A 22,308-nucleotide genomic window follows, 5' to 3' on the forward strand; every position below is an offset into this window, starting at 1 on the left:
TTCTGTCCTACTTCTGAGGTTTTAAGGAGATGCTTTCATGCTTTCCAATGACCATTTCATTACCTCCTCTGCTCTCCCATGGCAGGTCTGTGTTCAGCAGGGTACTATTGTGAAGGAGGAGCCACTGATGCAGTTCCACATGGGACACCAGCGTTCCCTCTCAGTGGGCCCTGCCCTCTTGGACATTATTGTCCTGAGGGCACTCCTTTCCCAGTTGCCTGCCCAGTTGGGACCTTGAACAACAGCACAGGTGTGACTTCACCAACAGGTTTCTCTTGTAGTCCACAGCAGTGGGGGGCTTTGTTGCTGGTGGCCAAGGTGATGGGTTTTCCCTTGGTCACTGAAAGATAATTTTCCACTCAGCCAAGGCTGAGCCATATCTGTATGTTATCAGTGCAAATAGATGCTTGCACAACTGTGACTGACCTAAGGATGCTTCCATGCTTTCTGTCACTGACTTGAAGTTCTGTTTTTGTTTTTAGGTGGTACCTCTCCAGAGAGCTGTGTGCCATGCTATCCTGGGTCTTTCTGCGCTAGCGTTGGTTTGAGTTCTCCAACAGGACCTTGTACTGAGGGGTTTTACTGCCCAGCAAACTTCAGCTCCTTCAGCCCCACAGCATTTCTCTGCCCTAAGGTACTGCTCAGTGACATCAGGGCAGTGAAAGAGGTGGATCAGCTCTAGGCAGGTATTTTCCTCTGTGGGAAAACCTCCTATAGGCCTAATTGAAATGGTGACTATGTCTACAGGGAATGTTGCTTTGGTAATGCTGGGGTTCACCCTTTACGCACAGAACCTAAGTTTATTGGAGTATCCATGGAATCCTTTATCATTGCCAGGGTCACTTCTGCCAGTTGGGAGCAGCCCGCCCAACACCATGCCCTGCTGGGGAGTACCAGCCAGCCAGGGGTTCTGCGTCCTGCATTCCATGCCAGAGAGGATTCTACTGCCAGGAGCTGGTGGCTGGAGACCCCAAGAGCTGCCCACCACATACTTACTGTCCTACAGGTATGCTGAAACTGGCACACCAGCTATGCCAAGGACTCAAATCCTGTGTGCCTCATTCTCATGCCAGAGTTGTTACAGACCCAGTGTGATCTTTGCAGGCCAGGAAATGAGGAACTGACAACAAATCTTGTGTTGTGCTGCCTTGCTTCTTTGGAGGCGTTTGTTACTCTGATATGGTTGTAGGGTCATGTCAGATCATAAGGTCTTCCTAGGATGTTTTATTTTCTGTGTTCTCCCTGTCAGGCACACAGTTTCCTCAGACGTGTCCTGAAGGCACCTTTACTCCTCCAAATATGACTGGCCTCTGGAATGAGAAGCAATGCCTGCCTTGCTTACCTGGTCACTACTGCAGGTAATGACCATTTATTTCTATCTGGCATTTTTTTCTACTACCTCCTAAGCAGTTCAGCATCCTTGCTGATCAGTCAACACTAAATTCTTCCCAGCTTGTCTGCCATCTTTGTCTCAGAGAAAATAAGTGTAACCCCAGATACAGCTTTTGCGTATGGAGCTATGAACTTGGAGAGCTATTGCAAAGCAGTCTGACACTGTCATGGCATTATAAAAGAGCATCTAAAGAAGGTAGGTAGGCAGTGGTTGTGAAAACATGGAAATAAGCCAGAAAGTTCAGCCCGGTGGAAAGTTGTTTGCAACTTTATCTAAAGCAATTTGCCCCCACGTTCATGGAATTTGAACTTAAAATTGTTTGGTTTGCTTCAGTCACCTGTGGTTTTGTAAGTGGAAAAAGTGGGTCTATTTTTATCTCTCTTATCAGTGTAACCACTGCTCTGCTTCTACACCAAATCTTTATCAGCAGGTCTCATGTAAATTCTTCTGGTTCTTTCTGCTCCAGGCATGGACAGCTAGTGGGGAAATGTGCTGCTGGATACTTCTGCCTTGCTGGGAGCTCTCAGCCCACTCCACAGGGCCCTGGTTTTTCCTGGCGCTTTCTGTCTGGATGCCAGTGGGGTGAGGCATGTGCTGGGCTGTGTCCTGCAGGTGAGAATCTTTGGAAGTGTTATAAGTGTATGTAGAGAGTTGCTTCTAACTAAGTAGAGAACATCTGTCATCTTGCATAATATATTATGATACCCGCTTTGAGGTTGTCACGCTCATTGGCATCGTCTGCTTTTACATCTTTCGACCAAAGAAGTTCGCTTGATGAAATATGCCACCTTAAATTTGTGGTGCCAGATTGCTGGTCCAGAAATGTCTGAAGGCTGTTGATTTGGCTGTCAATAGGCACAGAATCCCAACAGCTGCATAGATGTTAATCCTATGACAGGAGATGCTTGCTGAATCACTTTTTTTCCCAGTAGAAGGCTTCTGTATTTTACTTTCATCCCTTCCCCATCTATTTCTGCAGGTTTCTACTGCCTGGAGGGCTCTGAGCTACCCATACCGTGTCCTGCCAATACTATTAGAGATGTTCCAGGAGCTGGGCAAAAGGAAGACTGCCTGCCCTGTCCACCAGGCCACTGGTGCAAAGCAGGTTGGAGTCTGGGATAATAGTGAGGCGAGGGAATGAGAGTTTTTTTGTGTGTATCCCTGACTCTGTTCAGACTAACTTTGGTATCAGACACTGCACTTTGGATCACTTCTTGCCATGGGACGTGCTACCTGTGATTCTGAAGTCAAAGCTAGTCTTCAGATAGCTCTGTGTTCCACCTGCCAGAAGAGGGATTTGAACTGTCTTTGTTTCTTGAATTGTGGGTGTAGATCTTACTCTTACATACAGTGGTTTAGGAAGGACCCTGGTGGGATTCAGAAGAAAAGAAGGTGTTGCAACCACAGTGAAGAGGTGGCTCCTTAGAGATGAGTTTTCTGTTTTTTAGGAGACTCAGAAGCCTCTCCATGTCCCTCAGGACACTATTGCTTTGGAAGTAATGGCAGTGAACAAGACAGTCTGTTGACACCTCAGAAATGCCCTCCACATACTTACCGCAAGCTCCCAGGAGCTCAGAGCCTGACGGATTGCCAACCATGTCCTCCAGGCTATCACTGCCCTCTATCAGGTAAGCACCAGGTGAAATCAAATGCTTTCCCACCACTGGGCTTGATTACAAAACTCCCTGAGATGATATAGAAAGGGAGGGGTAACATTCATAGTGTGCTTACAGCTCTTCTCTAAACTCCCTCCTGGCCTTTCAGCCTCCCTTTCTTCATTTCTTTTCTTCTCTTCCTAACAGGTCTAACCAGTTTTGAGGATTATCCATGCCCGCTGGGATACTGGTGTCCTGGTAAAGGGGATGCTTTCTTTTGTCCACCTGGCACTTCCAGGGTACATCCTGGTGCAAAATCATTGGAAGAATGTGATCCCTGCTCAGCTGGCTACTACTGCCCAGACCCAGCACAGACAGGGCTGCCTAACACCCAAGGAGTACCTTGTGAACCTGGCTATGAATGCCCAGCAGGTGACATAATACGTTGTTTTATTTTATTTCTAGCTGTTTAAGCCCAGACGAGTGAAGAGTGCACAGCAGGCAGAGCCATGACATATAGATGGTAAAATGATTAGAGCCTCATTCTTGCAGCAGCCTTTGGTGGAAATGGCCCCTGGTGGAGTGGCTTTAGAAGTGGATTTAGTAACCTGAAGCCTTTTCCTGGCTTTTGGCCTCGGAATTCCCATCTTCTTTCTCTGGTCTCCCTTCTTGTTCTCAGTTAGCTGGGATTCCAGAAGAAGGTGATCTGGGCCTAGAAAAGGAGCAGATATCTTTTGTTATCCAGGCCTTAAATATTCAGGTGTGTTAGCATTTCTTGCTTAACAGCAGATTGGTTCTATGTGTCCTTCTGTGAGCAATAGGAAAAGTGGAGTTTTTGTGGACAGTAATATTTAATAAAGCTCTCTTGATCACTCTCTCTCCGGCACGTTCTCTCCTGTTCTGAGAATGTCACATAAATCAATCACTGATTCTTCTTTTTTCACCAGGTTCAGTCCATCCAAAGCCTTGCAGGCCTGGCTCATATTGCAGTGCTCGCACAGCCGTGCCCTCCATGTGCCCTGCTGGGTATTACTGTCCTGAAGGCTCATCAACATACAATAACCCTGAGCAGCTGTGAGTACTTAGCATGGCTGGTGGAGCCAGCTTTGTTTTAAACTCTTTGAGGGACTTGTTTTAAACACAGTCTGTGTGCGTTGTACAAAAGTAAAGGTATCTTCATAATCACACCTATGGATCTGGTGACTGCTAAGGCTGCGTAGGGTGGGTTATGAGTTGTACCAGTTAGCCTGAGCCTGGAACCAGATGAGAATCATTTTTAATTTTGCACTGGTGGTTGATTCCAGAAGTCAGAACGTTTTCAGAGATTTTTCTTCCCTTTTCTGCCTTCCAGATGTGTGTTTCCCTATTACTGTCCCCTAGGCAGTGCCCGCCCACTGCCCTGTGAAGGAGGATACATGGCTCTCAGCTCGCCTGGGCCGAGGGATTCCTTTGAGAAGTTCTGCAGAATCTGTGATGCAGGCAGCTATCGTAATGACTCTTTCATCTCTGCTCCCTGTCAGCCTTGCCCGGCAGGCTTCATCTGCCCACAAGGTAAATGTGGCTGCTATGGAGAAGTTGTGCAAGAAATAACTTCAGTGGTAACCAGAAAGTTCTGTGTGGGCAAAATCCTCTACGGTTTTAAATCCCTGATGTGGGTTGTCATGTTGGTTGGTGGAGCATTTCTTTTGGTAGGTTGTTAGAAGTGAGAGAAATACATCAAAGATGGTTTGGATCTTGTTGTTCTTTCTCTTGGGATGACTTTGGCCCCCGCAAGCACTATTTTCTCTAATTTTGTGACTCAGCTGCGAGGCCAGGAGTTAATATGATGGAGTGTGAATGTAGGTGTTCAAACCTTGCTGTGTGACAGCCAGTGTTGCATGAATCCTGCTGGGATAGGAGATAGGAAGAATCTGTTTACAATCATTTGAAGGTCTCTGCTTATTGAGCTCCTCAATAAAGTGTAGTTTGTTGTGATCTGGTTCTGTAAAGCATGGGGGAAGATCATGCCTGTCTTGAGCCACTGGATTTGTCCAGTCAAATAACTGGGAGAAATGGATTTGGATGTTTATGTATGAATAGGTTAATTTGAAACATGTTGAACGTTGGATAATTTTACATATCAATGTGTATGTGTTTGTATGTATCTGCATGTACATCTATAAAGGCGTGTATATAATTGGAACAGATAAGTGACTTTCTGCCTGTCATAACACTTGCTCAGTTCTATAAGCAGTGTCTGTGTCTGAGACAGCCCCACCACCTTCTCTAGGCAGTGAGACTTACCACAAGAAGCCTTGTCCCATTGGCTATTACTGCCCTCCCCTGGCATCTGCCCCTCTTCCCTGTCCCCCGGGGACCCGTGGGAGCAACAGCTTGGCCAAGAATTTAGAGGATTGTCAGGCCTGTCCTGCTGGCACCTTCAATCACCTTCCTGCTCAGGCTGCCTGCTTTCCCTGTGGCAGCTCCTCTTCATCACAGCCGGGTGAGTTGCTGTTTTTGTGCGAAGCTTTGCCTGCAGTTAAGAGAGAGCCTAACAAGAAAATTACCTACGAATGTGATTTTTCTCACATGCTTCCCCAATTGACTATGAGCTGTGGGATCTTCTTGATGCTGTGTGTGCTAACAACACCCCACCTGCTCTTCTTCTGTCCTGCTTGGAGGATGGAAGGTTCCATTTTTGAAGTTATATTTTGTTCTCCTGTACTCTCTCAGCCAAGGGGTTTTGATCTCAACTCCTTCAAAGGAAGGAAGAGATGAGCAGCCCCACTAATTCTTGCTCTGTCATTGCCTTGAAAACAGTGGAGTGCTTTTGCCTTGAGTTGCAGAACTTGCTATAAGTGCAGCTGTGATTTTGAGACAAAACTGGGCAGTGTAACCATGTCCAGCTGAGACTGATAAGCAGGAAAAGACTGGGAAAGGAGAGGGTGAGAAGCTAAGTACAGTAGAGAGTGTGGTACTCTTCCAGCATTTCAAGTGAAGTGGATTTAATAGTGTTAAGGCACAAAGCCACTGCAAAGAGGGGCTCAGCAGCCTTGACTGACTGAGTCCTTATCCTATCCAGTGGCTTAGCATATCAATTAGCTGAGGGTTTGTCAAAATGCCACTGCTGCAAATCTCTAGATGGGTCTTTCTGCCCTTCTTTCTAAATGAATACTTAGAAAATGGTGTAAGGATTGTGTTGGTAGAGCAAAAGGTAGATTGGCTCAGTTCTGCTGTGATGGTGGGCAAGCAAACTCCAGGTGTGCCACTACAAGCAGTGTGATTTGGTCAGAGCACTCAGTGCTGGAACTGCTCCTATACTGTGAGCACAGATTTTTGCCAGCTATATTCCCTACCTCGATTTCCATTCCAAATCCATCTTCCTTTCAGGTGCTACCAGCTGTACCTGCCATGGGCTGAACCGGGCTTTCCAGCACTCAGATGCCTCCTGTATCTGCCAGGCGGGTTATATTTACTATGATGAGCGAGGCAAGGAAAACTCTGACAGCAACAGTGATCAGGACTGCCGACCTCAGGTAAACCTTGGCTCCAAAATGAAGTTGTTGCGTGACGTGTGAGTGAGAGAGTAGTTCAGTGCTTTGGGCACTGCCTCAGCATCTGTGAGCAATCGCAGCTCAGATCGCTGAGCTGCTGCAGACACAAGAAAGTGCTTTGGCTGCTTTGTTTGATAGGCATGACCCTTCCTTGTGATATAATGTCACTTGTCTTCTTTCATGGAATCTTGCAAGGCTAAATTCAATAAGAGCCAGAGGCAAAAGATATTTCTATGCAAAGACAATGGGGAGCAGCTAAAGCATCTCAGATGACTGATGCAGGAATTTAAGCCTCCATGTTTTCAATGTGAAATTCTTCATTAGGGCTGGTTGAGGAGTTTGGATGGGAAGTGAACTTCTCCTGATCTTTTTCAGTGCTTTTCAAGTTGCCACTTAATGTCCCCTCGTTGCATTACCATTACGTTGTGTGTCAGTGACAAGTGGAGAACTTTAGGGGTGCTGCTTCTCTGCTGAAACACTTGAGCTTGTGTGACACAGATTGGATGTGCTGGTTTTCCAGGTGGACGAGCTCTGTGCTCCTGGAGAGATCCGTCTAGCATCTACACGCCGGTGTGTTTTCCCTGAGCAATATGACTGCTCTCCATCTTGTGGGCCTGCGGGTGGAGAGGTTAATGCAGAGCTGGGCATGTAAGTCTCAGCAGCCGCTCATTAAGGAATGCTTCACAATTAGTTCTGACTGGCTAAGTTACCGATCCCATGAGGTCATTTCAGGGTAGGACTTTGGGAGGTGCTTTTGAGAAACTTTCCGTTGCTGGAGCTGCTCTGTGTGGAAATACTGGCCTTCAGTCCTCGTTCGTTGGCCTCATTCCTCAACCTGTGTTTTTAAAATTACTGGAGGTTTTTGTGTGTTTGGGTGGAGACAACAGAATGGTCACAGAGTGATAAGGTAGGGCTGGACAAAGCTCATGTTCCCTGAAGGAGACCTTTCCCATATACCTCGGGTTGAGCCCCCCTTGAGTTTAGGAGCAGAAATGAGTCATAATCCCACCTTTTAGTGCTGACAGAAGCATTGAAACAAATGTTTGTCATATTCTTTTTCCTCTTTTTTATCCTCTTCCTGACATGGATAGCACAGAAATCTAGTGGATTAAAATTATGTTGTCACTTTCTACCAGTTTTTGAAAACAGAAGTCTGGGAAGAATACATAACTCTGCTCCAGTACTGACAGTGACCTCTTAGAGAACAACAGAGGCTCTGTAGGAGAGTGGTGTATCACATTTTGACCTGTTGTGTGGTCCTTAGATTAAGGAAGAAGCATTGAAAAGCAGCTACGGCACTGGATGAGCTGGACTGTGAGTTTGGTCCACCCTATTTACCATGAATACAGAGTAGCCCATTCACTGTATGGATTGTAAGTGAGATTGAGGCTAGCTTGACCCTCAACGTATTGTAGCTGTTTACTTGTGGATTGGAAGTAATCAGAACCTTTTTGCTGTACAGATGTCGCTGTAAACAGTACGTCTCTGCTGAGGAGCTCTGTGACCAAATGTGTTTGCTGAGAGCCCCACGGATCTCGTTGGGATTTGGCATCAAGAGAGAGCTGCTTCTGAGGGTGGATGAAGGAGTCAGGGTACGTGTGGATGAGGGGATTGCTCTCTCACCTCTCTGTGAGCCTGTAAAGAACATTTATAGATTGCATTTAGATAAAAGGACCCTGGGGGACTGATGTTACAAAGCTGTGAGCAGAGAGAAAGAACAGAGTCTTACCACATCTCATAACCCAGAGTACTGACTAGGCAAGAAATGGGCACGTTAATGAGAAATGATGTTGTGGCAAAAAGCTTCGCTAGAGCAGTGTTGTACAGCTGATGGTAACGTTGATTACAAAGCAGGGTTTGAGTCCAGGGTTGCTTGTACCAGTGATCAGTGTTCCCTCCTGCTTTTAATAGGAAGTGACTAATGTTCTGGGGCCAGATGAACACGTGCAGAAGAGCCAGAGGGTGCATTTGGTTCTGTTTAATCCCAGTGGAGTGCTAGGTTTTGTTGTCTCCAGCATGGATGTCTTGGATGCATTTCTCTCAGGTAAGGCTTGAGAACACCTTGAGATGAGCCTAATTGCCAGCCAGGCTAAGCTGTCAACTTCCTTTCAAGTCAACACAACAAGTGGGCAGCAGTTTGGTACAAAGGGAATTCAGTGTCAGACAGCCCAAACTATTTACAAAGTGGAGAGGGATCTCTTTCTTTCTGGGACTAAACAGGGCCCTCGCTGCTATACAGTTAGCTCTCTGGGGAGAAGGTCAAATTAAAATGATTTTGGCCTTCCAAGGAAAAAGAAAACTCCCTTCAGTGGCTAATCTGTCAGTTTGTGTGTACTGGCTCTTGATTCCAGTTGTTCCCGATGCATAGTAATGTCATTTAGAAATAGAACTTGGCCTTGTGAGCTCAAATCACTTACAGATACAAAATAAAAAGTTCTGCATTGCCAGAGGTTAGGAGCTTTCATATGCTGCTCCTTTGCTTACTATTTTTTTCTGTTGCCTGTGGCAGGAAATTTTTCATCAGATCAGTTGGAGCAGAAAGGTCATCGAGTCCACAGGGCTCTCTTCAAAGATATCCATGCCTTGCCCCTTGTCCCTAACCCAGTGGTATGTTTGGAAGCAGGAGACACAATCCTTTTCCAGCTTAGCATCAATTCTCACAGTGAGTGTTGTGTGGGTAAATATATAAAAATATAAAATGCTTTTTGCTGATATCTATATGTGTCCAGATGTGTTTGGAGCAGTGACTGTGCATTTGGTAGTACTGCATGTACGAGCACATTCCTTCACCTCCCAGTCACCCTTGCCTTCAAGGGATTCATGATCTTTAGCCTGGCTCTGCCAGTGACTCATCTGACGCTTTTTACATTTTGTAGTCTACAGAAATCCAGCCAGATAATATAGTTCCTGTGTTAGAAGAGCAGTGTGTTTGCTGGGGAGTAATGCATCCTTCAAATAAATGAGTTGACACTGTAGGGCTCTGCAAAATGAATTCAATTTGAAGCCAGTATCAGCTGTCCTAACTGAAGTGAGTCAGAGTTGCTGACATTGTGCCAAATTTCCCAGATCGTGCATCCAGCCACTACCCTGTTTATCAGAAGCAACATCTTTATAACAGCAATCCCAGCTGGGATTATGGACCCTTCCGAAGGCTGGACCACCTCATCCAGGAGACTTACCTCAACATCTCCTGGTAATATCTGGTGTGACTGATAGCGTGTGTGCTAGGTGTAGAACTTGGGAGCAAGTCTTCCACAGAATCACTAGGTCCTCTGCAGTGGATAGCACGTGAAAATGCAGAAGTATGGTGTGTTTAAGTCCGTGTATTCAGCTGTCATCCCTGCTGTAAGCTGAAGGACACTTAGATCAGTTGGTGCCTTCCTTCTCCCTTCTAGGTTTGCCCATGTTTTCCTGGAGTCTGGGACGTATGTGTTCAGGGATAGGACCATTCAGGAGCACTTTTTGATTGTGACTGTGAACGAAGCCAATGTGGGCTGTGACCCCAGAGATGTGTCCTTCCAGCCCTCTTCTCTGTTCCAGCTGGCCAGACATGGGATTTTGAAGCAGCAGAAACTGAACTTAGCTCCTAACTGGGCTTCCATTACAGGTACAGCCAAAATGCTGTGATATTTTGAACTCTGATGCTTAGCCGTAGCCTTTATTGTACCTTCTTGGGTTTGTTTAAATCAGCATTTATTTAGAAATACCATCAAACTGCTGTCTTTGTCATTTTTAATCCATTTCCCCTGTGGCGTTTCCCTTCCCAAAGGTTGCTGCTCTCTAGCCAAGAACCTGCTTGTGTAGGAGCCAAAGGGGGGGGAGAAGGAGCAGTTACATTTCTACCCACACCCTGCTTGAAGAATTCAAGTAATTGAGAACTTTGTTTCCCTTGGCATGAAAGCAGAAAGCGTATGTTTCCGTGATAAACTAAACTGGAATTAAATGCATCATTTAAAAGTTCACTGAAGGCTAACCACAAGGGCAGTTAAGGTCTTTTCCCAAAGCCCTATCTCTCAGCCCATGCCAGTCTCTTGTCCTTCATTCAGAGGACAGCAAAACAGTAGAATTGATGTAATGGTTTGCAAGCATAAGGTTCTGGTTCTGTCACCTTCAGATGCATGCACTGAAACTGCTTTGTCTCCTTGCTCACATGCAACATCATCAAGATCAAGGAGAGAAGGAGCAGAAGCCCATGTAATAAAGATGAAAGTTGTTAAATGTCTGGTTTTTGTGGGAAGGAGAGCACTGAGTAAAAGTGTAAGGGGAGACCGTGCTATTGATGCACACTGCTTCCTGTGTTTCTCACTTCTTGCCATTCGTCTTGGCTTTCCCAGCGGTGCTCTTTGTTCTGGGCTTCCTAATTGTGCTGCTGACAACCCTGGCTATTGTGCTGCAGCCCACTGTTCCTGTCCTTAGTCCTCTGATGAGCTGGAAGCCACGATGGAGGAGCCTGGGTGAGCCACACATCCCACCAGAGTACGTCCTTCTTAAAGAAAGGTGAGCTGCCTTAGCATGGTGGATAATCAGGAGCTTGGACCTTGACAGTATAGTCATGTCCTGTTGCAGTTACTGTGTGATATACCCAGTGCTGAACTCCTTGCAAGCACTGCACAGATTCAGTTTCTAACTATATGGAAAGTTCACAGTGTTTCCCAATAGTATTCCAGCTCTCTTCCAGCATAGTGTATGACAGCTCTGTTGTGTCTTCTGCAAAAGGTACTACTCTAAGAATTGCTTGGCCTGCTCTTCTTCTCTGTGTTTTGAATTTAGAGAAGTGGCACCTTCTGCTTGAACTGGGATAGCAGTCCTGCAGTGCCTGGTTTTAGTGATGCAAATCTGTATGTCAGACACAGAGATGCTCTTCACCATCTTCTTTCATTGCCTCTAGCCTTCTGTACTATCAGATGCTTGGTCCTCGTGGCTCTGGAGGAGATGCTGCCTTTGGAGAAAAAGGAGCTGTGCATAATGAAGGTGAGGTGTTGTACCAGTTCTAGGCTTCTCCCCTTTGGCTTTTGTTACACTGGTACAATAATTTTGATTCCTGCTTACCCAGAAACATGTGCACACGTATGGTCACTTTAACTGCTGTGCACAAGTATGCAGACGCCTACATACACACATGCACGTATTTCTATTTTAGATTCATTTAATCTATTCATCTGAAGTCTGTAACCTCCTGTCATGGGGATGGATCAGTGTTTTCTTTCCTAAATGGTAGGAGGGCAAGTAACCAGCCCTGAAAAATCATTTAGAACACCAGTGTGTTCAAATGACTAATGAAGAAAATTAAGATCTTTAAAACAATTCCCTGGGTTATTCTGTTGCTAATTCTGTTCTCTGAACACAGGTGACTTGTGGGCCTTTTTAGCCTTCAAGGCATGACCTCATCTTAGGGATTTCTGGATGTTCACAGAGCGGAGCACACCCAGAGCCCAGCAGATGGCACTATCTATTGGTGCTGAGAGCAGCTGGTGGATAAAGTACCACTCAAAGCTGTAAATACAGTACAGAAGTATCACCCTGACAGCTTGCTGGTCAAGTTAGAGGTTGATAGTAACGCTGTGTCATCCTCCCCTTACTAAGGAACGAAACCTCTTACATAGCATGCCTCAACCCATTGTGTTTCTTCACAGTACACAAAAAAAACTGTTGCCTCCTATAGTCAGTCGTTGCCCCTAGGGAAATACCTTAGAACAGATCTGTGGCCAGTGGTCAGTCATGAGACTTACCTTGTGTTTCAGCAGGATGTTGTGCAGTGAGAGACCTGGAGGATTTCAGTGTCCGCACTCTGTACGATAAGCTGGAAGATCAGAATTTGCACCTGGCATCTCAGCTGGCAAAGCACAGGAGGGATGTGTTGGTGTTTTACAATGGAATCAGCCAGCAGATTCAAGGTCTCATGGTCAGTGTGGGGAAAGAACTGTGGGAAAGGGGGTCTTGAAACTGAAGCTTGCAAGTGGCAGTTCAGTGAATGATAGGTCTTGCTTCCTGCTGTCCCCTATTTTGGTATAAAATAGTTTATGCTGATCCCTGGTTTGGTGTGAGAGATAGAAAGTGAAATGGATGAATCTTGAGGCTTTTAAAGAATAATGCTGCTTTGTTATAAACAGGACATGGTGCGAGCACTGGATGCTAAGGGCCTGAAAATCCTTACTAGGCAAAGGATTTGTGGGCATAAATCTGCAGGCAGCAGCTGGGCAGCAGTGGGCATGGAACAGTATGAGGAGCACTGCGGCAGCAGCTTCCGTGCAGCAGGGCAGGCAGGTATGAGAAGCACCATGCAGAGCAAAAGAGAAGTGGAGTGTGAGGGAATGTTTAAAAACAGCTCATACCGATGAAATTGTGCCTTCATTCAGTAAGAGCTGACAGCCTGTCTTCACACGAGTTCAGTGAGGATACAAGCCTGCCGGCTTAGGAATGGGTGAGCAGGGAGTTACAGCACCCTCCCAAAATTACAGCAAAGCATAATGAATGCAGTGCTATCTGGTTACCTTCCCAAGAGGCGTTCTGGAGCCTTCTTATGGGATTTCCAAAGAAAGATGTCTGTTTTTAGATTTGCTCTGGTGATGAGAACAGTTTTTTGTGTGTTCCTATAGCAGTCCATTTGAAACACTTGTTGGGTTCCATTAGGTGCACTGCAGCAAGAGGCAATGGAGTTGATGAAAGCTCTGGAAATCCTGCTTGGGAGAGCTCAGCCTAAGAACATGAAACGAGAGATGGAGCAGCAGATCCATGGACAGGACATGGTGGCAGTTTTATCCTCACTGCACAGTGAAAATAAAGCAAAAGTAATGGAAGGGCAGGTGAGCTGCAGGTGTTTGCTGTCGGGCCATCCCTCACCTTTATGGTGTGTTGTTTGTTTTTTTTTCCCACCTGCCCATTTCTTTAACTCTTAGGCCTTCTTTATTTAGGATTATAAGCTGACTGAGCAAGGAGGGCTCTTCAATAGGAGGAGTGATGTCTTCAGCTTCCCTGTGCATGAAGAATGCGGTAAGTGTGCCATGGTACTCCTCAAAGATGGTGGTAGAAGGCTGTCTCCCTGAAGCCTACGGACTCACTTACACCTCGTTCTTAAGCAACCACTCGGAGGGAAGAGATTGAGTGTCAAGGGGTAAATTAGAGGTGACAGGCAGCTGTCCTGTGCAAGAGAGCAAGATGGAGCATCCAGCTGCATCACTTACCTCAATAGCTGTCATCTTCCTTTTTCAGAGAAATGCTTAAGAGGCAGTTCCTCAGAGGATATGAGTACCCTCATCCCCATGGATCCAGCCACTTTGTCACCTCACCAGTCTGTGGTGTATCGCTTTGGCTGTGCAGTGGTGCACCTGTTAACCAGGGCCTGCTCATGTCCTGCTTTGGTGCTCATGCTGGCTCAGTCCATTCCTGCCCAGAGTCCAGATCAAGCTTTTCTCCCAGGCTTTGGAGACTCCTACTACGATGCCATTAATAAGAACCTGTACGTGCATGCAGCAAGGCTGGAGGATGCTGGGGAGTTTATTGCTGTCCTGCTGAACACTGTGGCATGGATTGCAGCAGGTAGGGCTGTGATGAGGAGTGTGTATCCTATGGGAGCAGCACTGTTTGGTCTTCTCTGTTTTGCATATGAGAAATGAGATCTTGTATTGAGATACCCAATTAAATATCTACTTTTCTTTTTTCCAGGGTCCTGTCTGCAAAAGTAGGCAGTATTTTATAAATCCTGTGAGGCACTGGGTTTCCTCTTTGTAGCAGGAAACTTGCGCCTTGGATAAGGGTTATACTAGAATCTGTTATTCTGCAAGCACAGAAGAACTGCTCCTTCAGTGTTCTCACTTAAAACAGTTTTGCTGTTAACAAATGTGATTTATTCCTTTTGCTTTGCATTAGGTTGTCCCTCAGCTGGTACTGCTCGTTCCTGCTTTATGATGGAGCTCAACAGAGCTATTGTGGTTCTCGCCAATGCCTTTTTCCAGGTTTCATGGGGGATAGCAGACAAGGTTTGTAGGGTGATTTCCTCTAATGGCAGTGACTACTCCATGAGGTGTTATAGGGCAGAAATAGATTCTCCAGTTTATAAGGTAGATTTCTACTATGTTTTTTTTCCTACTTCTACATCACTAGTGCAATTAGAAATGTTAAGATTAAATAGACATCCGTAATATGAAGCAGAAATGGGGAAACTCTTCAGGCGTACAGAGTTTGAGTAGTGTCTCCTTGAGAAGGGATTCATCTGCACTGCTTGTGCACTGGCATCTTATACAATAAAGGATTGAAGATCTACAGCTAAGTCTGGCTTCCTAGGATAACTGATGACCAGAAACTATTCGCTGGAAAGGAGCCAGCTTTTGCCAGTTTTACTTGTTAATTTGCCTGCAAAACTTAGCAGATGATGGTTGGGGAGAATCATGTCTGGGATTGTGATGCTCTGTGCATTGTTTGAATGTGTTGGGTTTTGTGTGTTTTTTTTTGGCTCCAACTTCAGGACCCCTCAGGCTCGTCTGATTGCTTTAACATTCAGAAAGTGCTCAAAGAACTTCTGAGCATCAGAGTAGCACCACATCCCCGTGTCAAGGGAAAAGCCCTGGGTGAAAGGTACAGTGGATCAACACATTACTGCTAGTGAAATAAAAACATCCATTTCCTGTACAGTGATCTACTTTGGACAGTGATATGTTACTGTTCTGTTTTGGGTAACAACACATTGTTTCTGTCAAAGTTTGCAGGAATGCAGGCTGCAACAGCCCCCCTCTTCATCAGACCTTGGTAAAAATTCTTTCACAGACTCAGAATTACTTGGAGATACAGGATGAGACAGTTCACAATGCCATCCTGTACATTTTTCTTTTCAGAAAAGAAAGTGGTGAAATATGGGGTATACTTGATGTGAAATCCTTCCTTTCTTCCTTCCAGAAATTTCTTCCTGAAATTCCTATTGTTTCTCTTCCCAGTAGGTTGTCTAGACTGCAAAAGTACCAGTGCCTTAGTCTGCAAGAGAGGACCTTAGACAGGATGGGAAATTCCCAGGGAGGTGACTGCAGTAGGAATTCAGACTCCTCTTCTGTTAAGGTCAGTCATTTATATTTGCTGTTTCTTTTCTGACAATTCTCCATCAACAGCTTTAGAACTATACCAGATGTTTTGAGTGCACAGGGGGAAGAAAAAAAAAAATCTAGTGTTTTAGGAAGTTAATAATGTTTGTTGTCTTTCAATTCTCGCCCTATACAAGTTGGCAGTGGTCATCAAATATCCCAAATTATGTACATCGCTCTAAATATCTTCAGAGAGTCCTAATTCAGAAAGCAGAAATTCAGAAGTTCTTAAGCTCTCGAGATGAACACCTGAATTTCAGACTAATTTTTGATAGTCTTATTCAACCTAAATCTGACAGACACATTGCATTGGTTGGTGCATGTTTGGAAAGGAGCATCACCTCTGCATCTTTCTCTGTTAAGGCACTGCTAAGGATTTGCATTCAGTGAGACTTCTCCATGACTTGCTGTTATGACATGACCTCTTCTTAGAGTTGGATGCCTATCTGCCTACCCCTAAGAGTGACCCCTGCTAGGGGTCTGCTGCTGTTGTAGAATGTTTGCTGTGTTCCTATTTTGTGTTCTCTAGCTGAAGGTTACACAACTGGAGGAAAGGCTGGATGAACTAAATGAGGCGTTTGTTGAATTGACGGTACAGGCCATGAGTCTGCAAGAAGATGGGGATCTCTTGGAGAAAGAGCTGAGAACACAGGAGGAGTCACTTGTGGTATGAGTTGTCTTCTACTGGGTAATCTTCCAGCAGCTCCAGAGCAGTGGCCACAGCACCTCACCTTCATGTAGGTGCGTGCCTGTGTGATTCAGCTTAGCGATATTGTAGAGGTGAAAAGGTTACACAACAAAAGAGTTGTTTGTGTTGATCAGTTACATGCACACCTAAAGCCCCACGAGTTCCAATATCTTCAATTGGAGGAGACAGATTTTTCCCTTCAGCATAAGGGATAACAGGAAGGAACAAACAGCTTGAATTAAATGATGCGCTTCATAGGCAGAACCTGGGAGCCAGGACTCCCCTGGCCTCATCTCCATATGTGATACTGGATAATTAAGGTAAATTTTTTTGTTCATTAGTCTCTCCGCTTATTTTTAAAAACCCACTGTGTAAGTTATAATAATAAGCAAGCTCATTGAGACATATCAAGAATCCTAGAATCACCAAGGTTGGAAAAGACCTACAGGATCATGCAGTCCAACTGTCCACAGCAATGTGGTGGAAAGCAAAGGATTTGATTTAATTAGAGGTGGGTTGCATTATTTTGAAATTAATACAGTGGGCTTTGCAAAGGCCTAAGGGTGCTGTCAGTGTGCACAGTGCAGCTCATCCCATGCTCTTGTATAGGCAGTGCATTGTGCTGGCAGCAGTTGATCCTGTCCCAGATTTTTGCCCCCTGGACTCGGTGGCGTAGATATTGCTTGATGCTGTCCAATGAATTTACACTCTGCTTTTGTTTTGATTTTCTGTAATAGACTGCAAGCAACAAAGAAGCGTGGGGAGCTCAGCGGTATTCTGAAATATTAGATTGTTGGGCCACTAAGAGGGATGAAGCCTTGCTGCTGGAAATAGAGAGGAACTGCATTGCTCAGAGGATTGAAGAGATGGAAGCACAACTATTGCATCTTCAAAGTACAGCAGCCAGCAGTTCACTTCCTTGAGGAACCTAACTTAAAAGGCAATGGCTACAGCATTGATGTGTACATAATTAGAGATGCACATGATCAATTATGTTGTGGATAATTCATATTTGTTGGGTTTTTTAGTTGATTGAAGTACATTCATGCTCAACTATCAATAATGTGTAGACGTGAGAGAGAAGCTGAGTTTCTTAACATTCTTCATTAATTTTAGAGTTTCTGTTGGTAAGTCAGTAAAGCAGAAATGATGCGAGGGCACTAATGGCCCCCACTTAACAATGTGTTCTGTATAGCCTCTCACATCTGACATCAAGGGTATTTTTGAGGATCTTTTAGGTACAGTTTAGAGCCTTACTTCTAAGCCTTGCCCAGCAAGGGCACGCTGCTATGCATGTTTTCATTGTAATCTTACTGATCTTAATGAGGTGTGAGTACACTTAAATTATTCCCTGTAGTGATGACTGCAGCAATTTGTGTAGCTTCCTGCTCCATCTCTTTCTGCACAGCATTCCTTAGTTCCAGCTAAAGTAGAATAACATAAAATTGCTTGACTGTGAGCCAGTACAATGCCTGGGCAAACCACACAGGTAGGCCTCAGCCAGCTGTTTCCAACAACAAAGCCAGTTCTCTTTTCATTCTGCAGAATTTACTGAATTGCTTATGCGTGAAGAAATTTGTGTACCTGTTCCTTCCTGGTTCCTAAACACGAATCTGTTCTTACTCATTTTCCCTTAGCAGAGTGTATTAATTAGAGGGTGAGACTTCAGTGCCAAGGAGCCCACACAGAAGCCCTCAACTCTGGTCCCACTCTCTGGTGGATCCAGAGGAACTTCATGTTCTTTTGCCCTCGCCTCATTTTGCTGATTACAAGTTTTCTGAGCTTGCTCTCAGAAGCAGAAGGTTTGTTTTGGTTCCTTTGCAACCTCACCTTGGGAAAATTCAGTTATTTGTTGACACTTTGAAGGGCCTTTAAGGAAACAAGAGGATTTATGGAAGTCAAATATACCTATTGGCAAACACTATGAAACAGTGGCATTTTCTTCCCTAGATTACAGCAGTGAAAAGGCTGCCATTGCTCTCCCTATTGCTTTCTTTTAGGTTATCAGCAGATACTTTTATAACAGTACAACCTGAAGGTAAGCGTCTTCAGACACTGCTGACTCTGTAATATCCACAGGAAAACATCTAGATAGGTGGTAAAGTTACCTCTGCGTGCTCTGTGTTACATTTTTAAAAGGCAGACTGGGAGGCATTAGCAAATGTGTCAGTTTTTCATTGCAACAGTTTTCTAATGGAAATAACTTTCTGCTTTGGATTGAAGCAAAGATATGTGTGTAGAATTCTGCTGGAAGTTTTCTCTTATCCCCATTGTGGCTCTTTTAACAAGTACACTTCAGCTGTAAGTAAACTGCTTTGGGCTTCAGAATGTGTTGGATTGTTCTTCCCACAAAATGAAAGAATGTTAATGAAAAGTCCAGAGTTTCACACGATGTTACCTTTCACGTTTTGTTGGTAAGTACTAGAAGAAAAGAAGGAACAAATGAGATTGAACAAAGCTGAGTGCAAGATGCTGCACTTGGGTCAAGTTAATCCCAGTGGGATTACAGACTGGGAGAACTCCTTGAGAGCAGTCCTGCAGAGAAGGAGCTTTGGGTTCTGATGGATAAAAGTGGGACGTGGGGCAGCAGTGTGTGCTTGCAGCCCAATAGAGGTGCTCTGGCACCCATAGAAGGGTGGCAGAGGGTTGTCCCCATCTGCAGTGCTGTGTCCAGGTCTGGAGCCCCTGTACAGGAGGGATGTGGAGCTGCTGGAGCTGGTCCAGGGGAGGGCCTCAAAGATCATCAAAGACTGGAGCAGCTCTGTGAGCTCCAGAAAGGTTGTGGTAGTTGGGCTGGTTCAGCTTGGAGAAGAGAAGGTTCCAGGTAGACCTCATTGCAGTCTTCCACTAGGTGAAGGGACCAACTTTTTTTTTTTTTACACAGTCTGACAGTGATAGGAAGAGGCAGAATGGCTCTGAAGTAAGAGAGGGGAGATTTAGGTTAGGTGTTAGGAAGAAATCCTTTCCTCAGAGGGCAGTGAGGCACTGCTGCCCAGAGAGCTGTGGGTGCTGCATCCCTGGAGGCACCCAAGGGTGGGATGGAGCCCTGGGCAGCCAGAGCTGGTGGGGGCAACCAGCCCTGCCTGGGCATTGGAACTGATCCTCTCCAACCCAGGCCATTCTGTGATTCAATGAAATACAAAGAGGAGTGATGCAAGGGTGTATTTCATTATTTCTTTGAAGTATTTACTGCTGATAGCTCTTTTTCCAGCCCTCTCTGAAGTCTGGAAGTCAAGCACTTTCTGGAGTAGTTGTGAAGTCCCCCTCCTCAGGTTTGGAAGGCTGCTGTTTCCCTGAGACTGCTGATAAGGCTGACTGAGTCCAGCATCATTTGCCTTGAAAGAAAAGGTATGGTGTGATCCCTAAAAAGATCTCTTCAATTTATGGCTTTGTGTGGCTCTAAGTTCTGAAATAAGGCCTTGTCAACCTGGGTAGTATTTGCATTTTTTCCTGTGTGAAGCTGTTAGCTAACTGTCTCAGTTAACAAAGCCAGACAACATTAATGGTGGTGCTTGTTGCAGTTACTGAAGCCCTGCTTGGCTGTGCTCATATAGTTAACACTTGCTTCTCACTCATATAGAGCCAGAAACTTTGAAATACTGATGAAATGAAAGGTCCAACAAAAACATCCAATGAAAATGTCCACTGAGAATTTCACTGGGCACCAGAAATTCAAGTTGCTTTTGGAAATGGTCAAATTGAAGCCATGATTCCCTCTGTACAGAAAGGAAATTTCCTAGCCATGTCAGTTCCAACCTGCCACTGCTGAAAGACCACTGTCACTCCAAAGCTGCTGGGCTGATATGTGAGGTGAGTGTTTCTATAACCTTGTTCCCAAACCTGAGAGGAGAAAATATAATGCTGGTTTCTTTCATCCAGAAGGAATAAAATCCTGAAAAGAAGTTTATAATTTATAGTCAGAATAGGAAGTGTTTCTTTCTAAAACTAAAAAGAAAAAAGAAAAAAAATGAAAATCCTTGTAAATACTTTTTCATTTTGAAGTTCTGGAGTTACAGCTTAGATGGAGCATACCCTGGAAGTACCAGAATGTCACTCGATCTTTTCTTATCAGCTTCTTTTTCTCTACGCTCTGCAGCTAAATTGGTAATGTGGGAAGATTGAGAAATGTCACCAAATACAGCAAACAAGCAACCTTGCTTTTGGAGGTTCCATCCACAGCAGGTGAGTCTCTGGCCTGAATGAGGTCTAATACTTAACTCTGGCTGTGCCTCCACCTCTGTCCATGAGCACATTGTGTTTCTACTGCACGTAAAAGGAGTCACTCACTTCAGGACAACAGGAATAGAAGTGGGGGTTCCCCTTCCAAACAAACTAGGTAACTTTATTATAGAGTCAAAGGGAAGCTGTTGTTTGGCGCTGAGGTTTTGGAGGGCATCTGTATACTTGTTGTCTTATTTCTTGATGAAGTATCTAATTTGTTGGGATGTTCCCAGAAGCCTGAAATAGTAAATGACTCATTTTTATGAGAAAAGTGTGGTCTTGCTAAGCTGGCTCATCAGTGAGTCCATTGGAAGCCAGATACATGCTTAATAGCTTTGCCCAATGAAGCCTTGATCCGTGCAGACAGCTATATTGCTGAATTGCAGAAACTGGCAGAAGGACAAACTGCAGCCCTGCTGCTTTCAGGACCAGTCTTGTAATGGATTCATCTTTAACATAGCTGTTCTCTAAAGCTGTCAAAGTTAACGTGTCCTTAGTGCCCTCAATTCAACTTTTACCTGACCTCCCTGGTAAATAACTTTATCACTTGTCAGTGGGTCATAGCTGCATGGGATGGACCTTGTCCCATCTGTAAGGTTCTAGTAATCCTGCTGATGATCTGTGCTGAGTGCTTGTTTATACACTGCAAAATTAGAAACATATTAAAGCTGCATATAATATTTAAGATAAACTTGCAGAAGTAACAGATGAACCTTTCTTCTTCAAGGTTCCTCTTTAAAAAACGGCTGTAAAACCTAATCAGCGAGAGCATAACTTCCCTCTGTAAAACACCCAGTGATACATTGATCTCAGAATAAGTTCACAAACAATTTCAGAATTGCAACACTTGCTTTTGTGTTCATTATTTTGTGGCTGAAAATATTTCAGATGAAATGATCTCCAAAATGTATTTTTCTAATGGTGGCCCCCACAGAAAAAAAAGGATACTGGGATGTACCAGTAAGACTCCTTACATGTTGATGACTGTATGCTGAAAATCACTAGTGTTTGTGTGAGCTCTATATGATGGTCTTGGGTATATTTAATAGTTAAGTGTCCTGGAACCCATATCTGCCACAAGGAACTGATGTTCACCAGCAATTCAAACACTGTTCCTGGCTTTGGAGAGAAAAAAAAAAAAAAAAGCAATGACTTTTTTCCTTTGAAATCAAAGAGGAAATCTGTGGTTATGGTCACACAGTGTTCATCTGCTTTCAACTCCCCATTTGTGTTATTTGTTCTGACTTATGTTAATGGCATGCTTCGTGCCCCATGGGTAGCATTTCTTTTCTATAAGATGTGCAGAAGTTCCAAGGTGTGCTGTGATGATACTGGAAGGATCACTGCAGGTCACGTTGCTGACTTGCTGCATTGTTGATGGCAGTTACCAAAGGTATGAAGTGATGGAGCTACAAAAGCATATTCTGCTGGTACTAGGAAGGTACAAAAGTTGCACTTGCTCTGGATTTGTGAACTAAAGTTTGTTGGAAAACAGCATTTATGTATGGTAGCACCAGAAATAGCAGTTAATTTGGGGTGAAGTTTCCCTATTTTCTCTTGAATGTGCAGAATTCATTCTTAAGAAAACTCTGGAGAAATGGAAATCAAATCAAGGTGTATCCTTCCTGAGTAAGAGCTCCTTCTTGAGGAAGGAGAAGCTTGGTTTCCCTTTTTGTCTGCTCCTTACTGGCAATATTAGAGGAGAAAACAAAAAATACACTCCTATCTACCAAAAGCAACAGGCATCAATTCCCTATCTTCCTCCTCACCCATCTGTCAGTCAGTTAAGTTCTGAGAAATCAAAGCCTCA

At 44.6% G+C, this 22,308-nt stretch overlaps 2 protein-coding genes across 6 annotated transcripts in view; both read left to right on the forward strand.

Annotated features, from left to right (window-relative positions):
• Window positions 1-15,020, forward strand: part of LOC104914348 (uncharacterized) — a 28,119-nt gene extending 13,099 nt beyond the window's left edge. Inside the window, exons 20-45 of one of the 3 annotated variants that reach the window (XR_014879709.1) lie at window positions 86-250; window positions 483-634; window positions 838-1,006; window positions 1,250-1,358; window positions 1,860-2,005; window positions 2,373-2,498; window positions 2,842-3,021; window positions 3,196-3,420; window positions 3,936-4,062; window positions 4,340-4,539; window positions 5,258-5,470; window positions 6,358-6,503; window positions 7,042-7,169; window positions 7,984-8,113; window positions 8,433-8,565; window positions 9,031-9,183; window positions 9,588-9,714; window positions 9,917-10,128; window positions 10,856-11,018; window positions 11,410-11,492; window positions 12,263-12,423; window positions 12,632-12,785; window positions 13,152-13,324; window positions 13,433-13,511; window positions 13,731-14,497; window positions 14,983-15,020. Coding sequence is in view for 2 of the 3 variants with exons in the window: in XM_085209371.1 (XP_085065497.1) it covers window positions 86-250; window positions 483-634; window positions 838-1,006; window positions 1,250-1,358; window positions 1,860-2,005; window positions 2,373-2,498; window positions 2,842-3,021; window positions 3,196-3,420; window positions 3,936-4,062; window positions 4,340-4,539; window positions 5,258-5,470; window positions 6,358-6,503; window positions 7,042-7,169; window positions 7,984-8,113; window positions 8,433-8,565; window positions 9,031-9,183; window positions 9,588-9,714; window positions 9,917-10,128; window positions 10,856-11,018; window positions 11,410-11,492; window positions 12,263-12,423; window positions 12,632-12,785; window positions 13,152-13,324; window positions 13,433-13,511; window positions 13,731-14,057; window positions 14,388-14,659 (4,253 nt within the window). In the remaining variant the exon portion in view is untranslated. Of the gene's footprint in view, window positions 1-85; window positions 251-482; window positions 635-837; window positions 1,007-1,249; window positions 1,359-1,859; window positions 2,006-2,372; window positions 2,499-2,841; window positions 3,022-3,195; window positions 3,421-3,935; window positions 4,063-4,339; window positions 4,540-5,257; window positions 5,471-6,357; window positions 6,504-7,041; window positions 7,170-7,983; window positions 8,114-8,432; window positions 8,566-9,030; window positions 9,184-9,587; window positions 9,715-9,916; window positions 10,129-10,855; window positions 11,019-11,409; window positions 11,493-12,262; window positions 12,424-12,631; window positions 12,786-13,151; window positions 13,325-13,432; window positions 13,512-13,730; window positions 14,662-14,982 lie in introns of those variants that run through there. The other 2 variants (XM_085209371.1, XM_031556870.2) reach the window with 2 other exon arrangements.
• A 2,176-nt stretch (window positions 15,021-17,196) lies between these two features.
• The window catches only part of SCN3B (sodium voltage-gated channel beta subunit 3), a 63,952-nt gene continuing 58,840 nt past the window's right edge, over window positions 17,197-22,308 (forward strand). For all 3 annotated transcript variants that reach the window (XR_014879712.1, XR_014879713.1, XM_085209394.1), the window contains exons 1-3: window positions 17,197-19,625; window positions 19,858-20,087; window positions 20,374-20,459. The gene's annotated coding sequence lies outside the window, so the exon portion shown is untranslated. The remainder of the gene's footprint in view (window positions 19,626-19,857; window positions 20,088-20,373; window positions 20,460-22,308) is intronic.

Source organism: Meleagris gallopavo, chromosome 26 (assembly GCF_905368555.1).
Source record: "Meleagris gallopavo chromosome 26, MGAL_WU_HG_1.1, whole genome shotgun sequence".
NCBI classification, from domain to species: Eukaryota; Metazoa; Chordata; class Aves; order Galliformes; family Phasianidae; genus Meleagris; species Meleagris gallopavo.